Source organism: Loxodonta africana, chromosome 22 (genome assembly GCF_030014295.1).
Source record: "Loxodonta africana isolate mLoxAfr1 chromosome 22, mLoxAfr1.hap2, whole genome shotgun sequence".
NCBI classification, from domain to species: domain Eukaryota; kingdom Metazoa; phylum Chordata; class Mammalia; order Proboscidea; family Elephantidae; genus Loxodonta; species Loxodonta africana.
This window is the reverse complement of record NC_087363.1, coordinates 21052533-21076210: the sequence shown is the minus strand read 5'-3', so window position 1 is coordinate 21076210 and position 23678 is coordinate 21052533. Positions and strand designations below refer to the sequence as shown.

Below are 23678 nucleotides of genomic sequence, written 5' to 3'. Positions count from 1 at the left end.
GGAGCAGATTAAGCAAACAGAGGTTGGGGAAGATAGATGCCATGCCACCACATGAAGATCACCAAGGAGCAAAGGAACAGAAGTTGTCCCGGCCCAGGTCTTAGAGCAGCCTGACAGTCAATCCCCAAACCTAGACCAGCCAAGATCAGCAAAGCCCCAACCCACAGCTGACTGCAAAAGCATGAGTAGGCTAAGCTGAGACCAAAAGAAATGCTCAGTTGACCTATAGGCTCAGGGGGCAGAAACAGCTTTAAGCTACTGAATTTTGGAATGGTTACACAGCAATAGCCAGCTGATGCAGGAGCTCTACCTCCAACTCAGAGCTGAGTGGAAGGCATGTCCTCATGAGACAGCCAGATTTGTGTCAAGGCAGAAGGGGTGGTGAAGGGTCCCAGAATAGACTGAAGGCACCTTGATCGCTGATGCTGCCACTGCTCAAGAACCCAACTACAGCAAGAAAGTCCCAGGTGGCCAAGGCTGGGCAGAAGAGAAATCTAATGAGAGAAATCACTTTTGGTTTGAATTCCAAGGATGTTCATTTTCAGGATTTAATTTCTCCCTGGGAATATACTGATAGGAAAGGGTTCACATATTCAGGGCATTTCAGTGTTGCTTACAATGTTATTCAGGCTATTTTTAAGCCATCCTTGAGCTCAACAGATAACCTCCAGAGATCTAGCGGACATAATGTGGCTGAGCCCAATTTGAGGCAGGACACTGGGAGTGAATTTTATCAATATCTTCTGACCCATTTCAAGATTTTCAGGGGCTCTGTCTGAACCTGGCCCCTCTGGGCCCAGGAAGGTGCATACAGAAGCTTGTCTTTCTGAAGGGGAGGCCTCCTGAGCAGAGGAGCAAGACAGAAGCTAGTGGTTTCCTCCCCTGAGGGAAGCCTGCCACCCCTTGAGAACCACAGGCTCAGCTATGCGTTCCCATGGCTTAAGAGATGAAAACACTGGGGAAGGTTAGGGCAGGCCCCTGCATAGCTCCTTCTCATCCTTCCTCTGAGAAAGGGGTTTCATTACACTTCTACATCTCAGTCCACCTCTCTACCTCCTCACTGGCACCACCCACAGCAAGAGAGATTTACCCAAATCAGGGAAAAACAGCACTCATTTACCTAGCAGGGGCACTGCCGTGACAAACGATGCGGTCTGCCTGTCATTGGGACCAAGGGTAGAACTCTCCCCAACTGTGACCCTCATCTGCATACAATAGGCCCACTAGTGCAGGGTCCCACCTCCAACTCCTGACCCCCACCTCAGGGGCAGTCTGCCCCTTCAGCTTCTTGACCTGGTCTAGCGGGGAAGTCAGGGTAGCCCGGCCTGCAGGTCTGGCAGTCTTCAGTTCAGCCTGCATACCCAAAGGCAGCCCTTACACAAAATTGGATACCTATATTCATGGCTTCCTGGCTGAGGGTGGCGGTTTCTGACGTCTACCAGGTGGGTGGGGAGCTGGCCTGATAAGGTTGTAAAAGATACTGGCGGACCAGGGACCGGGAGCCAGCTGAGGTCTCCGTCCCCAGGTTTCCTGGAGAAGGATACAGCCCTCAAGCCAGCAGAGCAGCAGAGCTGAAAGGCTGTTGGAGTCTTGTCCTTCCCCAGGCCTCTCCCGAACTGTGGTCCCTGTCCCCACCAAAGAAACTGCAGGAGACAGGGCCCAAAAGGGAAGGCTTTTAATACAAACAGGGAGGGGCACAGCCTGGGAAGGATTAAATAAAAAAGGGAGAGTGTCACGAGCCAGCAGCCGGGGGCACGGAGGCCCTGCGGAGAGGGATGATACAGATGGAGTTCCTAGCCTCTTTGATCCGCCACCATCGGCCGAGTCTGTGGGGGGCAAGAGGCACAGCTGAGGCCCAGGCAGCCCCAGCCGCCTCTCTACCTGGGCACCACCCCCATTCCCACCCAGCCACCCAGGCAGCACCACCTCGCCCCTCACCCTCTCCTCGAGGGGCACCACCCACCTGTGCTCCTGCCCCACCCCAGCCACCAGGAAGTCCCCTGCGGTGGAGAACTTGAGGCTGTTGATAAAGCCCACCTGAGGAGAGGGAGGGACACAGGGAAAGAGGTGAGAACTGAGAACGGAGCCCTTGCCAGAGCCCCAGAATCACAGTCTGTCCAGCACCTACCCGGCCTCCACACTCGTGAGATGGGGGTGAGACAGCAAGTTTGTGAGGATTAAGGAGACCGTGTGCACTGGGTGTGCCCAGGGCGTGCCCGGGGTCTGGCTCCTGGTTGTGCGGGACTGAAGCCCCCATGTCTACCTCAGGCCCGGGCCCTGCACTCTCAGCAGCTTCCACTGACTGAGCCTGCGCCTCCCCGTCCCCAGTCACCCAAGTGCCAACACAGTCAGGTCCGCTCTAGCCTGGCTCTCGATCTGGTGCCAGCCGTGCAGTATCAATCACTGCACTAGACCCCCGTGCCTCTGCCCAGGCTGTGCCCGGCCTTGCAGCCCAGACCTAGAGCAGGGAGGGGGAGGAGGAGAGGAAGAAGGGAGGGCTGCTGCAAGCCCTGAGCTAGGAGTTGGACAGACGGAGAAGTCACAGCTGGCCCTGCCCCGAGGAGGCTCCGTCTGGCAGCAAGGACAGTAAAGAGCTAATTCCAAGGCCCATGAACTCCAGGGCCTCAAGAGTGAGGCAAGGACAGGCTAAGCACTCAATACCCACTCACCAGGGGGATGTCGCAGAGGTGGTCCAGCCGCCGGAAGCCCTCCCCGCATTGCCAGAGCCGCACGCAGGAGCTGTGCGAGCCTGGGGACAGAAGACAGTGAGCACCACCTGCACCAGTCCCCCGCGACCTTCACCCTGCCACACAAGGCACCCACCTGTGGCCACGAGGTCTGTGTTGAGCAGGGCGGCCACCGAGGACACCCAGAAGGGCTGCTCCAGGCCCGGCTCCCCCCGCAGCCCATGGGCCTCACGCTGCAGGGCAAGTGGCCGCTTCTTGGAGAGGCCCCACAAGGCCACAGAGCTGTGGGCAGAGTGCAGTGGTGAGGGGCCCGGAGGAGGGCGAAAGGCCAGCTGTGGGATGCAGTCAACCAAGCCCTCTGGGTCCTTCTCTATGGAAAGGGGTTAAACCGGCTCCCACACAGGGCTGCCAGAAACCCTATGGGGGCAAGCGCCCAGGAGCACTGGTAGGAGACGGCAGAAAGGCAGCTCTCACCCGTCGTCTGCGCCCGACACCATGTGCTCCTCGTTGATGAGCTGGATGCAGTCGATGGAGCCCCTGGAGAAAGGGGCTGTGAGGGGCGTGCCCAGGCCCACCCCACAGCCCCATCTGGCACACAGGCCGCCTTACTGGTGGCCATAGAAGACAAGCTGGGACTCCTCAGGGATCTTCCACACCCGCACGGTCCCATCCCGGCCTCCAGCTGTCACACAGCACTCCCGGCTCAGTGCATCTAGTGCAGCCACTGCATCCTGGTGCCCGAAGCTGAAAGCAGGACAAACACATACGATCAGGGCCACGCCTGGGCAGGCACACACATGCACACACCCTCTCCCTGAGCACACTCACAGCGTCTCCACGTAGGAGTTCTCCGCCACGTTCCACACCTTCACAGAACGGTCATGGGATGTGCTATAGAGCTGGTGAGTGCCTCTGCGGAACGCCAGCCCCTGAGGGTGCACAGAGAAAGGGCCAGGGCTTAGTGAAAAAGGGGGGCCTGGTCTACAGCAGGTAAGACCTGGGAGGCCTTCCTGTAAACCACATCATGTGGCACAGGAAGCCAGCCCCCGCAGAGAGCCCTGTGTGGCCCTGTCTAGAATCAGGGACATGTCCATATGCTCTCTGCAGGCTCTCTCCAGCCGCAAACTTCTCAGAGAGGCCCTTCCTGACCGCCGCACAAACTCAACTCGGTCTCCCCCGGCTCTCCCGACCCTTTCCCACCGTTTACTTCCCTTATAGCACCACTCATCACACTAGAGTGTAAGTCCCACCTCATCCCCCCTGCTCCCCAGGCCTGGCCCCCTCCGCAGGTGTTCGCTGACTCTGTACTTTAGAAAGCCAGGCTCCTCACCGACACGGCATCCCGGTGTCCTGTGAAGGTATACAGGTGCCGGCAGCTCTCAGCCTCCCAGATAAGGATGAGCTTGCTGCGGTCGCCTGAGGCCTGTGGGAATAAGGACAATGGCCACAGGCACCCACTGTGCACCCAGACCGCCCAACCGCCCGCCTGTCCCGGGGACAGCCCTGGCTTACAAGGTACTTGCCATCGGAGGAGATAGCCATGCAGAGAATGTGGCTACTGTGGCCTAGCGGCTGTCCCTCAGCACTCTTCTTAGCTCGAGGAATCACATGCAACTTCCGTCCACTCTCCCTGCTCCCTGCCATGGGAAGGGGACAGGCTAGCGTGATGGGGGCAAGGGCTGCTGGCAACCTCCCTCAAGGGGCAGCACGGGGCCACAGAAAAGTCCCGGACTTGGGGAGAAGACCTGGCTCAGCCACAGGGAGCCCCTGGCAAGCCGCCTGTTTCCTCATCTGTCAGGTGGAGGCAATAATTCTACAAGGCAGCATGAGCCCCAAAAAAGAGAAGGACCATGGAAGTGCTTTGGGACTGACGATGAGTTCTTTCTGTTACCATCACGGTGGGTGAGGAAAGAGTCTGCTGCCAAAGGGTGGGGACCCAGGAGGACCAGGAACTCAGCCCAAGACTATAATAGGCCTCAAATGTCCTCCGGTCCACCTGCCCACCTGCAACACCAACTCCCAGTAAACTGTCGTCTGCCTCTGCTCAGCCCTCTCCAGGGGCAGAAAGTTTATGATGGCCAGTGCTGGACAGAGCCTCCACTGCCACCCAGAAAGCACCTCGTTCTCTGGGAGCATGCCTGCCTCCAGAGAGTTCCCCCACCAAGGCTCAGTTTTCCCTGACTTCTCCCTCCCTCCTTCCCAAACCAGCCCTTTCTGACAACCCTTGCAGGGTGGGGGAGCACCCCCACCCAGGCACTCACTCACACTTAATGATGGTGCAGTCCTTGGCGGCAGAGAAAATGGCTGAGTCATTGGGGGTGATGACCAAACAGGTGATAGAGAGCTGGTGGCCCCGCAAGACCTGAATTTCGGCCGGGGCTGGGGCCTGGATCTGGACAGGAAGGAGCTGGGTCATTCTTTCCCACCCAACCCAGCCAGAAGGGAATCAGACCCAAGGCTTTGAGAACCAGACCCTCACCTGGCCTGGCCTGCCCAAGTGCCCACCATGTGACAAAGCAAAGAGCCCCTGAGCCACCAACTGGGTCATCTGCCCACCAACCCAGGTTGGGCCCCCCAACTCCCTCTAACCTTACCCGAGTATCTTGCCCACTCACCTCCTTTGCCACCAACTTCTGAAGCCTGCCCCTCTGCTCAAGCTGCATGGAGGAGACAGGCATGAGACCCCAGGAGCAGGACCAGCCCCTCTCCCCTCCCACCCCTACTGTCCATACTCACCACATCCTCCTTTAGCCGCCCTGCCACCTGGTCCTCCTCAAACGCACGGGCCTCAGCCTTCTCCTCCTCTGTCCAGAATAGATCAGACCAAGTAGGCCAAAGCCAAGACACTATTTTTCCCTTCCCATCCCTACCCCACCAAACCCCCGTGCTGTGCCCCGAACTCATGCTGCTTTAGGCAGAGAAAAAGGAAGGCTGGATGGTCTCCAGCTCACCCCCTGCCTTTGCTTATCAGACCAGTCTGAAGACCCCCACAGACCTAGCCCACCCCAAAAAGGGCCCTTAGAGCTCCTGGCCAGCCGCCACAGGGCAGCCAGCACCACCAGCCCCGGCAGCTCACTGGGTACCTGCAACTATCACCCATTAGTAGCTGGGGCTGCATCAGTAGGCAACAGGCAGGCTTAGCCACAGGCCCTGCACCTCACCTGCTCACCCACAGACTCACCTTGCTGCTTGAGCTGCTCAAGGTAGAGCTTGGCCAAGCGCAGCTTCTTCTCCTGCACGGTCTCCTCCAGCTCCTCTTCCTCCTCCTCCTCAGTCCTCCTTGGAGCCAGGCTGTGGGCAGGAGGTGGCTGGGTCTGAGGCAGCTCATACCACCCCTCTGGCCTCTGAGACCATGCCTATTCACAATGTTCCCAGGCGCTTGGGGCCCTGACCCCCAATCCCTGCTAGCCCTCCTGGCCAATGGTCACATGTGAAGAAAACTGAAGGACATGTTACCAAACTGGAAGGGCCTGCCCAGTGGCCAGCACGAGTGAAAACAGATCCAACACCCAAAGAGATCATGGCGAAATCACTCAACTCTGAGAGAAAGAGAAGATTAGAGGAGCTTCCAGAGAAAACTTAGGTAATTAATGTACCTAAGGTCAGGGGCCAAAACGGCTTCAGCCATCTCAACAGCATCACTGAGAACAAGACAAACGAGCCCCACAGTCTGAAAGGAAACGCTGGAATGCTGCACCCAATTATACCATCAATGACAAATAAAGGCACTGTCAGACGTGCAAACAGTCACAAAATTGGTCCTTTCCCCTCTCTCAGGAATGGAGGGTGTGCTCCCCAAACAAGGGGCTAAATAATAACGAGGGAAGCACGGTGTACAGGACATCCAACAAGGATGTGCTGAAATGACAGATCCCAGAATGACAACCAGCCCCAGACATAGAGGACAGCCAGTCCAGCTTGGATCTGAGGACCCAACAGGCAGACACACACGCTGGGGCTCCACCCCAGCTGCCTCGGCACTACCCTTACCGCTGCCCTTGGCTTAGCCTGACCTTATGCTGGTGAAGTGCCTGCTTTCCCTTCTATGCCCCACTCCCTGGACCAGCTGAGGGCACTCACTCCACTCCAAGACCAGTCCCACTTTAACCTGCTCCCAGGAGCTGGAGGTGGGTCATGGGAGCTCAGAAGCAGAAAATCCAGGGCAGCCTGCTCCCTCTGACCACACGCCTGTAGATATCTAGTCCCTGTCAGGCGACCCTAGGCTGTTTCCCAGGACTCTCTCATGATCTCGTTCAGGACTTCCTCAAAAGGGGCCTCGAAAACTCTCAGGGAAGCCATGGCCAGACCAAGCCCCAGAGACCATTCAGTGCCTGTGGCAGCAAGCTTTCTGCCAAGAGTGCTGGTGCTACCTTGCCCTGACACAGCTAGTGTTGGGACTTCCACTCAGTTTATCCAAACAAATCAATCTATTGTTAGGGATTCATACATAGACTGTAGAACTCTATAAAAAAGAAAGTGTGAAAGTATATGTTATACGATTCCATTCACGTGACATTCTAGAAAAGGCAAAACTCTAAGGACAGTGGTTAACAGGGGCCGGGGCTGGGGAAAGGCTTGATTACAAAGGAGCACAGAGGGATTCTGGGGAGGGGGGTGAAAAAGTCATTTGCTCTTTTCATCATGGTGATATTTACATGGATGTATACACCTATCAAAACTAGCCAAGCTGTACATTGAAAAAAAAGGGTGAATATTATTCTCTGTAAATTATACCCTAATAAAAAAATTTTTTTGTTTAATTATCAGTTTAAGGAACGGCAGTTAGGGTTTCTAAGGTCTGCAAATCCTCCAGTTCTTAATCTAATTGGTGGGTGCATGAATGTTCACCATTTTATCATCAGTCTCTATAGTACAAATACATTTTCATCACTCTTATGTATCTAATACATTTCACAATACACTTAAGAAACATTTAAACATGTTTAGTGCAGGGTCTGTCACGGATCCACACACAAAAAACTTAAAATTAAAGAAACCATGTTAAGTATTTTCATGAGCAGATTAAAGCCAACACATGCTCAATTTCAGAAGCAGAATTTCTGAGGCCAACGCATAAGGAAGGCTACAGGATTCCCCAGAGCTCCCCATCCCACAAAATCAGGCCTGACACCTCGTTCCCATGTGAAACCCTGCACCATGCTCCGCTCCATTACCTGCTGAATGAGGGAGGCATTCTAAACCCTCCACAATCAGACACACCACCAGTCTCTGCCCACCCTCCATTCTGGCACACTTACACCCCAGACTTTTCTTTGATCCCTGAATGCTTACCCCACCTCTCCATGGAGGACCCCTCATCTCTCCAGGCTCTATTTAAACGCCCCCCCCCCGCCATGTTCCCAGGACACAGAGCTGTGATACACACATCCACTGCAGCCCATTCCTTCGTTACCTGCCTGATTATCTCTGTTCTGCAACAATGAGGCCAGTATTGAGTGGGAGAAACACAAGTAGTTGTGAAAGTGTGGGAAAACAAAATGAAGCACCAGCGAGCATTTCTTGCATCTCTTTCCCCTTGCCAGTCAGTCCAGCTCTGTGCTCAGCTTCCTGCCATAAGCCAGGGAGGTCTCAGTGATCTCCCATTGAAGCCAGGGGTCCTCCCCACAAGGAGATCCCACAGAGACAGGAAATTAGACTCCTCAGGACCAGAAATTGAAGGAAAGAGTCCCAAGCTGAGAGCCAAGAACCAGAGTCCTGGGTCCTAGCCCCAGCTCTGCCCCAGCTGAGTATTATGTCCATGCATCGTAGGCCTCAACTTTCATTCCACGAGATGGAAGATAAAAACTCACCTCTCGCTCTCAGAATCACTGGAGATTTCCTCATTCATCTTTCCGCCACCCTTGGCCTTGTCCCTGGCCCCAGCAGAATCGGCCTGAAAATTACAAGATCCTTTCTTTGGCCAGGGGTCCCAATCATCCCGACACTAACGAAGGCCCTATTCCCGTCCCTCGAGTGCCCCAGGACTGGGAGAGGTGATGGCTGCGGCTCAAGCGCAAGGATTTTCAGGCCTTGGTTTACAGGAAGAGGGGAGAAGCTGACTCCCGTCAAGGTCCCAGGAGCGGGGCTGGGGAGAAGACTCAGGCCCAGGTCTCCTGCATGGGAAGACGATGGTCCCACCAGCAGGGCTGACACGGACGGCGGAAGCGCCAGGCTCACCTTCCGCCGCCGCTTGCCGGCCCCTGAACCGGCGCCGATTCCCGAGGCCGGCTTTCCCCGCTTGCGAGCCGCCACTGTCGCCGACATGCTGCCCAAAATACCTGTAGCCCAGAGTCTAGAGGACTCACGTGGCGGCTAAACCCCTGCGGTCCTGCAAGACTCTGCACTCTGATAGGTTCCCATAGCCAAAGGGCCCCGCCTCCCACAGCTTCATTGGGTCCTTTATCGGCTCTGTCTCGCCCCCAAGCACCCATAGGACAGGCGCCTGTGGCTACGCCTCTTAGGGCTCCGATAGGCTCCTGCGCCAGGCTCCAATAGGAAGCAAGCTTCTTGCTTCCGGCCCAAGGCAGAGGCGCTTGCGCTCTGCTGCTGACTGACGTCTAAGGAGTGGTCGGACCCGGAAGGGTCGAACCTGAAATACCACCTCTGTGTTTGCTCCCCTTGGCCACTGGGGGGCGACAGAGATACGGGGTTGCGAGTTTCGGAGCGCGACTTCTTCCGGTCTGGGGTGGGGCCAAGAGGTGAAGCAGCCTGTTGCTGGATAACGGGCGAGATCCAGGCAGCACCCGGGGAGAGCAGGGGCGGTCCCCAGACCCAAGGTCACTGGGTGACCGACGGACACGTGCCGCATTCCCAGGCCATAAGAGGAGCCGCGGTAAGGGCGCGCCAGTCTCTTAGCCTTGGCCTTCCCCATTCAAGTGTCCGTGCCCTTGCCTCTGCCAGCCCCGGCCTCTCTGACTCAGACCGACTGGTGGCCAAATAGCTGAAATTTTATCCCCCACTCAACTCTATCTCACCTCTGGCGACTGCTGGGAAGTCCCCCCCTAAGTCACGCCTAAGGCTCTCAAAGAGGAGCTAGAGGAGGCCCCAGACCTGGCACTGCCGCGGGAGGTGCACAGCAGTGCTGACAGAAGGCCTGGTGGCAGCCACCTCTCCTAGGTCCCTGCTCCTCTTAGGTGAGTGCCCTATGGCCCTGCTCACAGCCCTCCGCAGGAGGGGCGGGGTGGGGTGGGGCTGGAACCAGCCTTCTGGGAATCCGTGGGTCTGGCACCCTGGCTGGCACCCCAGAACTACTGGGTCAGTTGGGAAAGGCTTCTACATCACTTCATCCCAAGCTGGGGAGGGGGGGGCGGGACAGATCTGCCCTCCTGCCCACTGCCCTCTCTCCCCACCTTCAGCTCAGGTGACTCAGCCCAGAGTGTTCTGGAAAGGAGAGGAGCCCAGAAGTGGGAGGCAGAAGAATTTCCTTTCACTTTTTCTAGCACATCAGGCCTCACCGGAGAAGGTAGATACAGCAAGATCCTTAACCTTAAGGGGGGCATTCTGGTCTTGCGCCTATGACAGGGGAAAGGGGTGTGTCTGGGATGCAGAAAGTGGTTTTGGTCCAGGGCTGGGAATGGAGGCCTCAGAGGCAAGAGGAGGTGATGGGAGACCACCAAAGAGCAAGCCCAAGCAGGGGCAGGTTGGTGCTCTGCTGCTGGGTGGACTGTGGTGGCCATGGAGATCCGAGGACCCCCTCTTTGCACCAGGACGGCCATGGCTCCAAAGCGCAAGGCCCTGGTGCAGAGTGAGGGCCCTCAGAAGAAGGGGCGGCAGGGAGCAGAGGAGGAAGACAGCTTTCGCTCCACAGCTGAGGCCCTCAGGGCTGCGACTGCGGAGAAGCACAAAATCCGGGTAGACCCCACGTGCCCACTCAGCCGTAGACCTGGGACCCAGGTGAGCCTGCAGCCCCCAGCCAGACCTGGAGGGAGGGTCCAAGACCTGCCCCCTCACAAATACCAATATACCCATATACCCACACCTGTCCCCTTCCCCCTTGGGTCTTAACTCTGGCCAAGTAGCTCAGTCTCTCGAGTAAGCTACAGAGAAAGGCCATGTTCTCCCAGCATCGCTAAGGTCAGGACTGTAGGTTGCATTTGCCCTTCAGATCCCAGGGCAGCCCCCCAAGCTTCTCAGGCTTCCCCACCACCACACTTAAATCAGGATTATATCTCCCTCAGTCTCCCCAGGGATCACCCATGTAATCCTCTCAAGCCAACTCCACAGGGTAGGGCCGTATCCCCCTCAGATTCTTTCCAAGACAGGGTCACGTCTCTGTTAGAACCACTAGGACACAGCCATGTCCTCCCAGAACCCCCTACCCCAGCAAGGGCTTGGCCAGGGTTTTGCCATGTCCCCTCAGACTGCAGCCTCTAGGGCAAAGCCATGACCCCCTCAAGTCTTCGCAGACAGGGCCGCCTCTGGCTCTCCAGTGCAGCCTGGCTTCTGTCCCCATTAGGTCCCTCTCTGTGTGTGTCTGGGTCCCCTGTCCAGCCTGAGGGCAGTCCCAGCCAGCCTGTCCTCCCACCACATGCCCTCCGTCCCTAGGTACATGAAGACTATGACTGCACCCTGAACCAGACCAACATCGGGAACAACAACAACAAGTTCTACATCATCCAGCTGCTAGAAGACAGCGACAGCTTCGTTTGCTGGAACCGCTGGGGCCGTGTGGTGAGTGCCGCCCACCCACCCTGTGCCGCCTCCTCCACACCTTTTCCTGCTCAGCACCCACTCCCTGCCCCCCAGGGTCCACACAGTTTACTCAGGCCAAAAGGCCACAGCTGCTGTCTGTCTGCCTCCTGCTTCTGCAGTGCAGGGCCTGGCCCAGCACAGAGGCCAACTAATGTTTACGGGGGGCACCATGGTGGGCGCACCCCTGAAGGCTGTCAGTTGCAGGGAGAGGTGGGCCAGTCAAAGCTTAGCCACTTCCCGTCGCTGGAGGCAGCAAAGAAAGACTTTGAGAAGAAGTTTTGGGACAAGACCAAGAACAACTGGGCTGAGCGAGCCCATTTCGTGGCCCACCCTGGCAAGTACACACTTATCGAGGTGCAGGGAGAGGACGAGACCCAGGAGGCTGTGATGAAGGTAAAGTGGCTGGGGAGGGTGGGTGACCTGGGCTGAAGGAGGGCACTGTATGGGGAGACCCAGCCAGTTCTGCTCTGCCACTGCCCAGCTGTGCAACCTCAGGCATAGGTAGGCCTCCTGCTCTGGCCTCGTCTTGCCATCTCTGTCCAGTGCTGGGTCCAGCTCCAGGTGCAGGTGTCCTGCTGGCTGTTCCTGTTCAGACATGCCCTCTGCACCTAGGTAGATGGAGGCCCAGTGGTGAGCGTGGTCCAGCGGGTGCAGCCTTGCTCCCTGGACCCAGCCACACAGAAGCTCATCACCAACATATTTAGCAAGGACATGTTCAAGAATGCCATGGCCCTCATGAACCTGGGTGAGTGGCTGAGCAGAGTGGTGGGGCTCTGAAGTGGCAGGGCGGTAGGCCTGAGCCTCCCCGCTCCCCCTGCCCACGCCCTCGCCTCCAGACGTGAAGAAGATGCCCCTGGGAAAGCTGAGCAAGCAACAGATCGCGCTCGGCTTTGAGGCCTTGGAGGCGCTGGAGGTGGCCCTCAAAGCCCCTGCAGATGGCGGCCCCAGCCTGGAGGAGCTGTCCTCCCGCTTCTACACTGTCATCCCCCACAACTTCGGCCGCACCCGGCCACTGCCCATCAACTCTCCTGAGCTGCTGCAGGCCAAGAAGGACATGCTGCTGGTGAGGGCTGGCAGTTTGACAGCAGGCAGACTGGGCATGGGAGATGAGGGACAGATGGCTGAGAAGGCCCAGATGAGCGGACTACACTGGGCAGGGCAAAGGATGGGGGAAGGGAAGGCCAGCCGGGTAGACAGGGTGGGGATAGACAGGCAGACAGAGAGGTGAGGTGGCCATGGTGCCAGTCATGTGGCTGGGGGTCAGGTGGGTGGACAAACTGTCAGTGCCCATCATCCTAGGTGCTGGCGGACATTGAACTGGCCCAGACCCTGCAGGCAACCTCTGAGGAGAAAAAGGTGGAGGAGGTGCCACACCCACTGGACCGAGACTATGAGCTCCTCAAGTGCCAGCTTCAGCTACTGGACTCAGAGGCACCCGAGTACAAGGTGGGCTGCACCCCACAGAGGAGCTGAGCTGACAGTGGTTACTGGCCCTCTGCCTACTGTTCTTGAGGTGCCCAGAGGAGTTCCTTGTCCTAGGCCTTTTCTCCCTGTATTTCCAGGGCTGGAGGAGAGCTCTTGGACCTGGGGGACTGGAAAGGGCTAGTCCACGCATCCCCCACCCTTGATGCCCAGCTTCCACTCTCCACGCAGGTGATCCAGACCTACTTAGAACAGACTGCCTCAACTACAGGCGCCCTGCTCTTCAGCACGTTTGGAAAGTGAACCGAGAAGGAGAAGTAAGGGAGGGTCTCCCAAGCCCCCATCTCCACCTTGTTCTTGGGGAGGTAACCTTGCCTATCTACGCTTTAGCCAGCCAGCTTAGCAACTCTGGCCGCCAACCCAGGTCTAACACGCATGCATGTGTGAGTGCGTGTTAGTGACCAGAGGGGCTATGGCCTCTGCATGCCACCTGGGCAGCAGAGAGAGGCACCTGAGCCCTTGGATGGAATGACTCTGTGTTCCCTCCCTGCCTCCCAACTCAGGAGGACAGGTTCCAGGCCCACTCCAAGCTGGGTAACCGGCGGCTGCTGTGGCATGGCACCAACGTGGCTGTGGTGGCCGCCATCCTTACCAGCGGGCTCCGCATCATGCCACACTCTGGTGGCCGCGTTGGCAAGGGCATCTACTTCGCCTCGGAGAACAGCAAGTCAGCTGGCTATGGTGAGGCACTCCTCTGGGCCAAGTCCTGGGCAGGGAATGGACTGGGCCCAGTCCTTGCCCACTGGAAGCTCACGGTGTGTCCGGGAGCTGTTGTTGTTAGCTGTCTTCGAGTCTATTTCAATTCTTGGCAATCCCATGTGTGCAGAGTAGAACTGCTCCATAGGGTTTTCAAATGTGTGACCTTTTGGAAGTAGGTCATTAGGCCTGTTTTCTGAGGTGTCTCTGGGTAGGCTCGAACTGCCAACCTTAAGGCTAGGAGTCGAGCTCTTAACTGTTCGTGCCACCCAGGAACTTTTGTTTCTAGGAGAGAGACCCTAAATGAATAATTTCTTTTATAAGTATCAGTACAAAGCTGGTTCCTATGAGGCAGAGGTTAAAGAGGTCCTAAATGTCTGGCTTTTCCAAACTGCTGTACCACTCCACCATCTCTAACACCAGGTACTCCCCGCCGCCTCGGTACTCTGCCTCCCATCTCTGGGTTCAGTAATTCACTGCAGCGTCTCACAGAATTCACGAACCACGCTTACAGTTAAGTGGTTTATTAGGGAAGTAACAGGGTATAACTCGGGAAAGAGATCAACTTGGGAGTAACAGGAACAACTCAAGATGCAGATCCTCCATCAGGACCGCTTCTTCTTGCTCTCTGTGGCCAGGCCCTGCTGGGGCCTTCTGCCGCCAGGCCTCATCGGGACCTTCTGCCACCGGGCCCTGCTGGAGGCCTTCTTGGGAAAGTTTTACACCTCTTAGCTCCGTGGATTGAAGCCCCACCACAGCTGTCTCATGCCTCTCTGTGTCTCCTGAGTCCAGGATGGTCTCAGTACAGGGATCTCAGGTCCAAAGGACATGCTTCATACCTGTCTTTTCTTCTTGGTGGTAGTCAGGCCCTTCTCTGCTCTGGGATTGGCTCTCTTTTAAGCCTAGGGGGATGGCAAAACTGACCAGTCCCCTCGTTAGGGTTCCATACACCTTATTTGCATGGTCCCACCCCTGCTGGGTTCCTTGCACCTTATCTGCATTATTAGCAAGCTTTCCAATCCCCTTGGTGGGCCACAAGCACCTTATTTACGTGGTCCCAATCATTGTGTGGGAGTCACAAAGACTATGGCTAGAAAGGCCATGTTAAGTAATTCACTGCACTGTAGATCCTTAAATGGTTACTGACAGGAGTGCTCAGTAAGGCATTCTAGGGCTTGGGGGAACTCTGAGGAAGCACCTGGTAGTCAGGGATGACTTCCTGGAGAAGGCCATACAGATGGGATGAGAGAGCAAACCAGACCTGGGAGGAGTGCAAGAGGAGCCTTCAAGGTAAAGCAGTAAGGGGATGGTCACGGAGGCTGGGAGGCTGCGACAGGTCAGGACCTCCGAGCACTTCCTGAGCTAATGCCTGACAGGAGCAGAGGGCCTGGAGGCCTGGGAGGATCAAGGGGGCCTTATCCAAAGAGTGGTGGCAAGTGCCGTTGGACTTGTGGGTACCAGGCTGTCGGCAGCTGCAGCTGTGAGGAGGGTGGAAGCCAGCCAGAGCGGAGCCCAGAGGCTGTAGGAGGCTGTGCTGTCATCCAGGCCAGATGGGGTGGGGCCCGGCCCCAGCCAGTGGGGGTGGGGAGAAGGGAACCCACAGGAGGGGCTTGTGGGAGGTGGGCTGAACAGCATGTGGGAAAGGGTCGAAGGTGTCTCTAGTGAGCCCCAAGTTTCTGGCTGGGAGTATCCTCACTGAGGTGATTCCTGGAGACTGGCTTCTCAGCCTAGGCTGACCCCATCACTGGAGACCACTGCTACCCACCCACCCGGGACAGCAAGATACAGGGATTCATCCAAGCTCTGAACTGTCCGAGGTTGCCCAAGGCCAAGGGATCTACCTGCAAGCAGAGGAGGAAAAGTCTAAGAGAGAGTGGCCAGGGGCTCAGGAGAGCCAGCGCAGGGAGGTCCCAGGGTAGGGGGTGAAGGATGGGAGTGGCGAAGGCAGCAGAGCAGGCCCGAGAGACAGGCCCCCAGTGTGGTCACTGGGAGGCCACTGCTGACCTTGGTGAGGGCAACAGCAGTGGGGCTGAGGCCTGGCTGCAGGGAGCGAAGCATGATAGAGAGGTGGGAGGGAGCAGGCCAGGCAAGGGGGTGTTTTAAAGGATGGAGGTGGAATGAGCACCTTCCTGGAATGGCAAAGCCACAGGAGATAGCAGTGAACCAGGGGAGCCCAGGGAGTCAGGCAGGAGAGCTAGGCTGCCCACTTCTGGGCCTCCCTGTGTCTCCAGTTACTGGCATCCCCTGCGGGACCCACCACATCTGCTACATGTTCCTGGGTGAGGTAGCACTGGGCCGAGAGCACCACATCACCATCGATGAGCCCAGCTTGAACCAGCCGCCCCCTGGCTTTGACAGTGTCGTCGCCCGAGGCCACACAGAGCCTGGTGAGTCCAGGGGAGCTGGGCAGACCTAAGGATGGCAGTGGGGGGAGGGTGCTGAAATTCGGGTGTTTTCAGGGAGGAGGCAACCAGGGAAGGGACTGTGAGGAGGGACAAAGTAAAGAAGCAGGTTTCTTAGAGTACATAAGGGGAACAGTCAAGGAAACCGAGACATAACCAAACACCTCGTGGGATGAAGTTCCTAGGCCCCAAGGCAAAGGAACAGAGACTTGGGACATCTACATCAACTGGCACAACATAGTTCATAGACAGTGTTCTGCATCCGACTTTGGTAACTAGCATCTAGGGTCTTAAAAGTTTGTGTGCAGCCATCTAAGATACAACTATTGGTTTCTTCTCATCTGGAGCAAAGGAGAGTGAGAAAACCAGACTCAAGGGAGCAATTAGTCCAAAGGACTAATGGACCGTATGAACCACAGCCTACACACCCCAAGACCAGAAGAATTAGATGGTACCCAGCTACCACTACCAACCACTCTGACTGGGATCACAACAGAGGGCGCCAAGCAGTGCAGGAGAAAAATGTAGAACAAAAAATCAAATTCACAAAAAAGGCCAGACTTACTGGTCTGACAGACTGGAGGAACCCGAGACTATGCCCCATTAGACGCTTTTCTTACCTGGAACTGAAGCCATTCCTGGAGACCCCCTTCCAGGCAAACAATAGACAGGCCCATAAAATAAACAACACCCAAGGGGAACGTGCTCCTTAGAACAATCAATTATATAAGATCAAAAGGGCAATATTTGCCCAAAAGCGAAGGTAAGAAGGGGTAGAAAATCAGGACAAAAGGAAACGGGGAACCCAGGGCAGAAACGGGGAAATGCTAACACATTGTGGGGAATGAAACCAAGCAGTGAAAAACACTTTATGTTCAAACTATTGAGTAGGAATCTAATTTGCTTTGTAAACTTCTACCTTATGCACAATTAAAAAAAAAAAGTTCTTTACTACAGTCATTTGCCCAGTTATTTGACAAATATTCACTCAGGGCACCCAGGAGGGCTTCAAAGAAGAGGTGTCATTGAGCATTAAAGGATGAGTAGGAGTTTCCTAGGCAGAGAAGTGAAGAAGTGTATTCCAGGCAGAAGGCCCAGTCTGCGCAAAGGCTTAGAGGTGGACAAGGTGGGAATGAGCAGGCGCTCCCTGTGGCAGACATGGAAAGTGTAGGGGTAGAACTAACCCAGGGGCAGACCCTGGGCCTGCCTATTCCTGGTAAGGCTGAGGACCAGTGACCCTTAGGTCACCCACAGCCCCCTCTGTGCCCCGCAGATCCAACCCAAGACACGGAGCTGGAGCTGGATGGGCATCAAGTAAAGGTGCCTCAGGGGCAGCCTGTGCCCTGCCCCAAGTTCAGCAGCTCCAACTTCTCTCAGAGTGAGTACCTCATCTACCGCGAGAGCCAGTGCCGCCTGCGCTACCTGCTGGAGATTCACCTCTGAGCTACGCCTGCGCTACCTGCTGGAGATTCACCTCTGAGCTACCTGCCCCATCCTGTGGGACCCTGCTGGGAGGGCGAGACCATGATCTTCAATCTTCCTGCCCATCTTTGGTGCCTCCATATCACCCCTTCTTGCCAGGCTTTCCTGTATCCCAGACAGTGACCACCCAGCTTCCCATCCCTGTTACACTGGCTGTGGCTGTGGCCCCAGAATCTCCCCTCCTGAGATGACGGGTGTGACTGGAGACTTGGAGTTATGACTTGGGCATACAGGCAGCAGTCTATTCAAGGCTGTGTGGTTAGAGGGGCACAGCCCTGAAGTGGGTCAGTTCCCACATCCCCCCAGGCTGGCCACCCGGTCCAGACTATACACCCAGAGAGAAGCTAAACGTCAGCCGAGCACAGGCGGGTTTATTAAACATTGTATTCACTCACCCTCCAGCCTCTGACTGTCTGTGCCACAGCTGCACTACTCTTGGCACTTCTGTCTCTCCACAGGACCCAACACACAGCGGCTCCAACCCCACTCCAGGGGGCAAGCACTCACAGGGTTGATGTGGGTCACCCACCCACCCTGGTCAGTCCATGCCCATCACCCTAACAACCCACCTCCTCTAGTAACTAAGCCTTCAGAGGGGACCCTCACCATCAACTCAGAAGTGTTGGTCATGGGCTTTTGACTTCCTGTGAGAGACACTCCTTCAGCCCAGATGTTGCCGAATCAGGCAGTCCTCACATCTTGCCACAAACGTCCATGTGTGTCTTATCTCCGAGTGTTATAAACGGGTTGAGCATATAGCAAAAGGGCTCAGGTCCCCAGCTCTGCAGTCATGAAAGGAGGCAGTGTAGGTATTCTGTGCCCAGCAGGAATGCTGGTTATTGCTTCAGGCGACCCTGTCCCCAGAGAGTATTGCAGGTACTGGATCCAGTCCAGGGTCCCACATTTCATTCCATTTAGCTGTCATGTCTCTTTGGTCTCCTTTAACCTGGAACCCTACCTCAGCCTTTTTTTCTTTCTTTCTTTTTCCTTCATACCTTTGACATTCTTGACACTTGAAGGGTACAGGCCAGGATTTTACAGAATGTCTCTCAACTGCAGTTTGTGTGATGTCTAGTCATGATTGGATCACAGTATTGCAGTTTGGGCAGGCATACGACATAAATGATGTCCTGGGTGCATTGTGCCCCATTCTTGGTGATGTTAATTAACTTTGACCACTTAATTAGGGTGGTGTTCACCAGGTTTCTCCACTGTAAAATTACTATTTCTTCCCTTTGTAATTAATCAGTAACCTGGAGGGAAATATTTTGAGAGTATAAATGCCCCTATTCCTTATCAAACCTGCATCCACTAACTTTCACATGCATTGATGATTTTTACCTGAATTCAACAACCTGAATCAATTTTTGTTAAGATAGTATAAATGGTAGTTACCTAACTCCATCATTTCTTTTCTACTTATTAGTGTTCCCAGTTTGTTTATCTATTGTCAGTCTGGATTCATGGATTCTTATCTTACTCAGTGGGTTATAATCCATTACTGTCATTATTTATTTTGATCCTTAATTGTACCAGATTTTGCCAGTGGAAGCACCTTCAAGCTGGCTCCTGTGTCCCCATCATTTTTTTTTTTCAGGTTCTTAAAATAACATTTATTTTTTCTTTTCAAACTTTTAAAATATGTGCATTACAGAAAACTGTAAAGCAAAGAACACAAAAGGCATCCAAAATCATTTTGATGATCTGATTCGTTTGACATGTCCTTCTACATGCTATGTATATATACACAACTGAGAATACATTTTTAGGTGGCTGAGGTCACACTGTATGGATCATGCTTTTTCACACATCATGAATATTTACCAATTCAAAGTCCCAAAGCCAAGAGTATTTTTGACAACCAAGAATCACTACATGGACTCCATCAGGAAGAAAAAGAAATCCTGCCCTTCTCGAGGACAAAAATTTCATTAAAAAAAAAAAATGGTAACAGGCCTCTAGAGAGATACTGGCAGAGTTAAAATACTGCATTCCTTTAATGCTCAATTAAAAATGAAATATAAAGCAAGAGAGTACAGTAAGTATAAATGCTTCTAAGGAATTCATTCTCAGGTCTATTAAAATATTAGCAAGGTATTTCCGTATAGTAGAGCCAAGAGATGCACAGATGCATCAATGGTTATCATCAAAATGTAAATATGGAGACTTCTGCATACATCCCTGCCCTTGCATTTCCTTCTGCCCCTCTGCAGCCAACCCAATCAATCCTGATGTACACTGTTCAGAGCGGTTTAACAATTCCATATTCAAGATGCTCTTCTATTAATTATAACTAAAAGATACTTATAAATTGATTAACTCACTAGCACTACTTTTTATCATACATTGTCAGCTCAAGACATCTAAAAAGCTTAGATGCTGCAAAATAAACATTGTCTACAGTAAACAAGGGTACTTTATAAAAAAATGCACATATGGTTATAATCTAAAACTTTTCTAAATATGGAAATACTAGACAAGAGCCCTTCCCTTTGCCCTTCCTCTTCTCCTCCTTCCACCATTTCAGTGACTAAATACAGAAATGCATCTTGCTCCAAGAGGTGGATTAACAAAGGTCACTCCCAAAAGACAGCCCTTCCTATAAACTAACAAAAGGACATTTATATTGTTTTACTACTTCTGCTTGTAACATACTTTGGGCGTTAGGATTTGTCCCTTAATACACAGCAATATTAACTAAAATGCATATATAAAACAATGTTTAGACAATCTTCATTTGTCTAAATCACAGGCATAGAACCCTTCCCTCTGCACCTCCTTTCCCAGCCCCCCACCACCACTACCCAGTATACTGCTTCCAAGGCATCAAGTTTTATAATTCCATTCCCACATACAACCATTCCTATGAATTAACAGAAGAAAATAGAGGGTGTTATCTTACATCCTCTCTTAACACATTGTATGCTTCTAGACATCTAGAAAGACTATTTCTAGATGTTTAAAATACTATATACAGTACCACTGAATCAACTGCACAATTGTAACAAAGGCTATAATCTGAAAGTGTCTTCTAAATAAACACTCTAGTCTAGAACCCCTCCCCCTTCCCACCTCTATCAACCCAGTGGATAAATATAAGCATCTGCAATGCTGAGAGGACTTTAACAATTTCACTTCCACAAGTCATTTTTCACAACAGTCTGTCCTATGAATTTTAACACAAAATGTATTAGTTTACTAACTCTGTCATACATTGGCAACCTCTTTAACGTCTAGGAAGACTAGATGTTGCAAATTTAGGACTTGGCATTTATATACACTATATACACAGCAAAGTAAAACAAAACCCACAGAACGTATGGATGAATGGTTAATCTTACCTCACTGTGAACATACTAGAGCCCTTTGCACTTTCTTCTCCCTCCTCCCATGAACCAACACAAACATAATGAGTACTGCTCAGAGAGGCGGTTTGACCATTCCATTTCCAAAAGGTAGTATTTCATATGAATTTTAACAAGAAGATTATCTACAAAATGTTATTTACTATCTCTACTTTTAACATACTTTGTGCACTTCTAAACATCTAGAAAGACTAGATGTTTCAAATAAGGACTTAAGTTTGTCCACTATATACACAGTAGTGTTGAATAAACTACACACATGTAACAATGGTTATATCTGAAAGTGTCTTCTAAATAGGAACATTCTGATCTAGAACCATTTATTTCTTCCAACTCCTCTCCACCACAACCCAGTGGATGAGTACAAGCACATGTGTCACTTCTATGTGGTTTTACCATTTCCAAAAGTCATTTTCAGAAGACAGCCTTTCTATGAATTTTAACACAAAGTGTACAAAATGTGTTAGTTTACTAACTCTACTTTTGTCATACATTGGCAACCTCTTCAATATCTAGAGACTAGACATTATAAAATTAGGATTCATTTGTCTAATATATATACAATACATACAGTACAGCAAAGTTAAATGAAATGCACATAACATATAGGGCAATGGATAACCTGAAATGTTCTAGTACACACTAGCAAAACACCTCTTGCAATTTTTACCCGCCCATCTCCCTTGACCCAATGAACAAGCAATAAATAAATACGAAGCTCACAGAGGTGTTTATCAATTCCATTTCCAACGACTATTTTCCATGAATTTTAAAAAGCTATTTACAAAGTATTATCCTACTATCTTTACTTTTTAAATACATCAAGCACTTCTAAAGATCTAGAAAGACTAGGTATTTCAAATAAGAACTTACTTGTACTGTTAAATAAAACTGCACACACACAACAATGGTTGTAATCTGAGGTATTTTCTAAATATGACCATTTTGGTCTTAAACAATTCCCTCTCCTCACTTCCTTCTCTCCACCACCAACCCAGTAGACAAGTACAGGCATGTGTAATGCTTAAGAGGTGGTTGAACAAATGCATATCCAAAAGTTATTTACAGAAGACAAACTTGCCTATGAATTCAACACAAAGTGTACAAAATGTGCCAGTTTTACTAACTCTATATTGTCATACACTGGCAACCTTTGCAAAATTAGGACTCATTTGTCCATTATATATACTATACATAGCAAAACAAAATGCATATAATACACAGAAAAATGGTTTTGTCTGAGTCTGTCAAAGCATGTACACGCTAACATACTATCTTTTGTAGTTCCTTCCCTCCCGTCTCTTTCAAGCCATTGAACAAGTATAGACAGTAATATACTGCTCAGAGATGGTTTAACAATCCCATTCCCGAAAGACAGTATTTTCTGAGTTTTTGCAAAAAGCTATGTACAAAGTGATATTTTACTACTTCCATTTTTAACATACGTTGGGCACTTCTAAACATCTAGACAGACTAGATGTTTCAAATAAGGACTTAGTTTGTCCACTATATACACAGTATATTATTTACAGTTTGACTAAACTGCATACATGTAACAACAGTTATAATCTAAAAGTGTCTTCTAAGATAAGAATACTCAGGCCTGGAACCTCCTTTCTCTCCCTCCTCCATTAACCCAGTGGGCTATAATGTTCAAATTTTCAGAAGACAATCTTTCTTAAGAATTTTAACACAAAATGTACAAAACGTGTGAGTTTACTAACTCTACTTTTGTCATACACTGGCAACCCCTTTTAACATCTAGAAAGACTAGATGTTGTAAATTATGGCTTATTTGTCCTTTATATACACAGAAAAGTAAAACAAAATGTACAAATATAAGGAACAATGGTTAAACTTGCCTCGTTACAATAAACACGCTGCCATAGAGTCTCTTGTACTTCCTTCTCCGTCCTCCCGAAAACCAGTGCACAAAGCATGTACCGCCCAAAGAGGTGATTTGGCCATTCAAAAGAAAAAAAAAAAAACAACAGAAAAATAACCCAATACGTCATGAATTTTAACAAAAATAAATTTACAAAATGTTATTTTACTACCTCTACTTTTAACATACATCAGGCACTTAAGAACATCCTGAAAAACTAGATTCTTTTTTTAAAAAAAAGTACTTATTACTGTCAACTATATATACAACAGTGGAATAAAATGTACACACAGAGCAATGGATATAATACGCAAATACCTTCTAAATGTGACCAGTCTGGCATAGAACCTTCTTCTCTTCTTCCTCAGGATCTTCTACTCCATTTCCTCTAACCCACAGAACAAAGGTGGGCATGTGGCACTCCTGATGTTGCTTCTAGAGGTGTCTAACGATTCCATTTAAAGTCATTTCCACAAGACATTTCTTTCAGTTTTTTGTAAAACAAATGGACGTTTCCAAGACGTGTGATTTCCTAACTCTACTTTTATCATACATCGGCAACCTCTTGACATCTAGAAGGCCTAAATGTAGCAAAAGTTTTCTTTTAAAATGCTGGGGGAGAGAGGGAGTTGAGAGCAGCTTTTTCATATTATATATACAAGCCTTCCATAAGCGGCCAGTAAACCTTCTCAAAGGGTGGTGGGCACTTCTTACTGGTCAAATGTGGTACGTTACTCCACCACGTCTCTTCCAATATCAAGGTCTGCTAGAATACTGACCAACCACCCGATGGCCCTCTAACCCTTCCACCCGTCCTTGTCGGGAGCTCCGCTAGCCTGCCACGCCCGCTAAGGCCTTCATCAGGGACGAGGTGGCATCTCGTCCAACTGGGACAGGGCGGCTACCCCAGGTCCCGGCTTCACGAACCTTCAGGGTCCACGGCCTGAAGAGGTGGCTGAGCTTGTGTCTTCTTAGGCCGGCCTCCTCG

General features: G+C 51.9%; 2 protein-coding genes across 2 annotated transcripts; one reads left to right on the top strand and one right to left on the bottom strand.

Moving 5' to 3' along the window:
• Positions 1–1651: 1651 nt before the first annotated feature.
• On the bottom strand, positions 1652–9452 carry RRP9 (ribosomal RNA processing 9, U3 small nucleolar RNA binding protein). The gene is made up of 15 exons (XM_003410075.4): positions 8865–9452; positions 8498–8580; positions 5869–5978; positions 5424–5491; positions 5303–5344; positions 4953–5079; positions 4200–4324; positions 4018–4110; positions 3516–3616; positions 3297–3431; positions 3162–3224; positions 2824–2969; positions 2670–2749; positions 1964–2037; positions 1652–1826 (listed from the first exon to the last, which is right to left on the bottom strand). Exons 1-15 carry the CDS (start codon positions 8949–8951, stop codon positions 1733–1735), a joined length of 1428 nt encoding a protein of 475 aa, XP_003410123.2. The 5' UTR covers positions 8952–9452; the 3' UTR covers positions 1652–1732.
• Positions 9245–22750, top strand: PARP3 (poly(ADP-ribose) polymerase family member 3). Its single transcript, XM_003410074.4, is given in 12 exon segments — positions 9245–9820; positions 10043–10580; positions 11232–11357; positions 11583–11771; positions 11991–12123; positions 12215–12441; positions 12678–12824; positions 13032–13059; positions 13062–13117; positions 13364–13541; positions 15788–15943; positions 17232–22750. Coding segments are annotated over 11 exon segments (1629 nt in total). The 5' UTR covers positions 9245–9820; positions 10043–10361; the 3' UTR covers positions 17402–22750.
• The last annotated feature ends 928 nt before the right edge of the window (positions 22751–23678 follow it).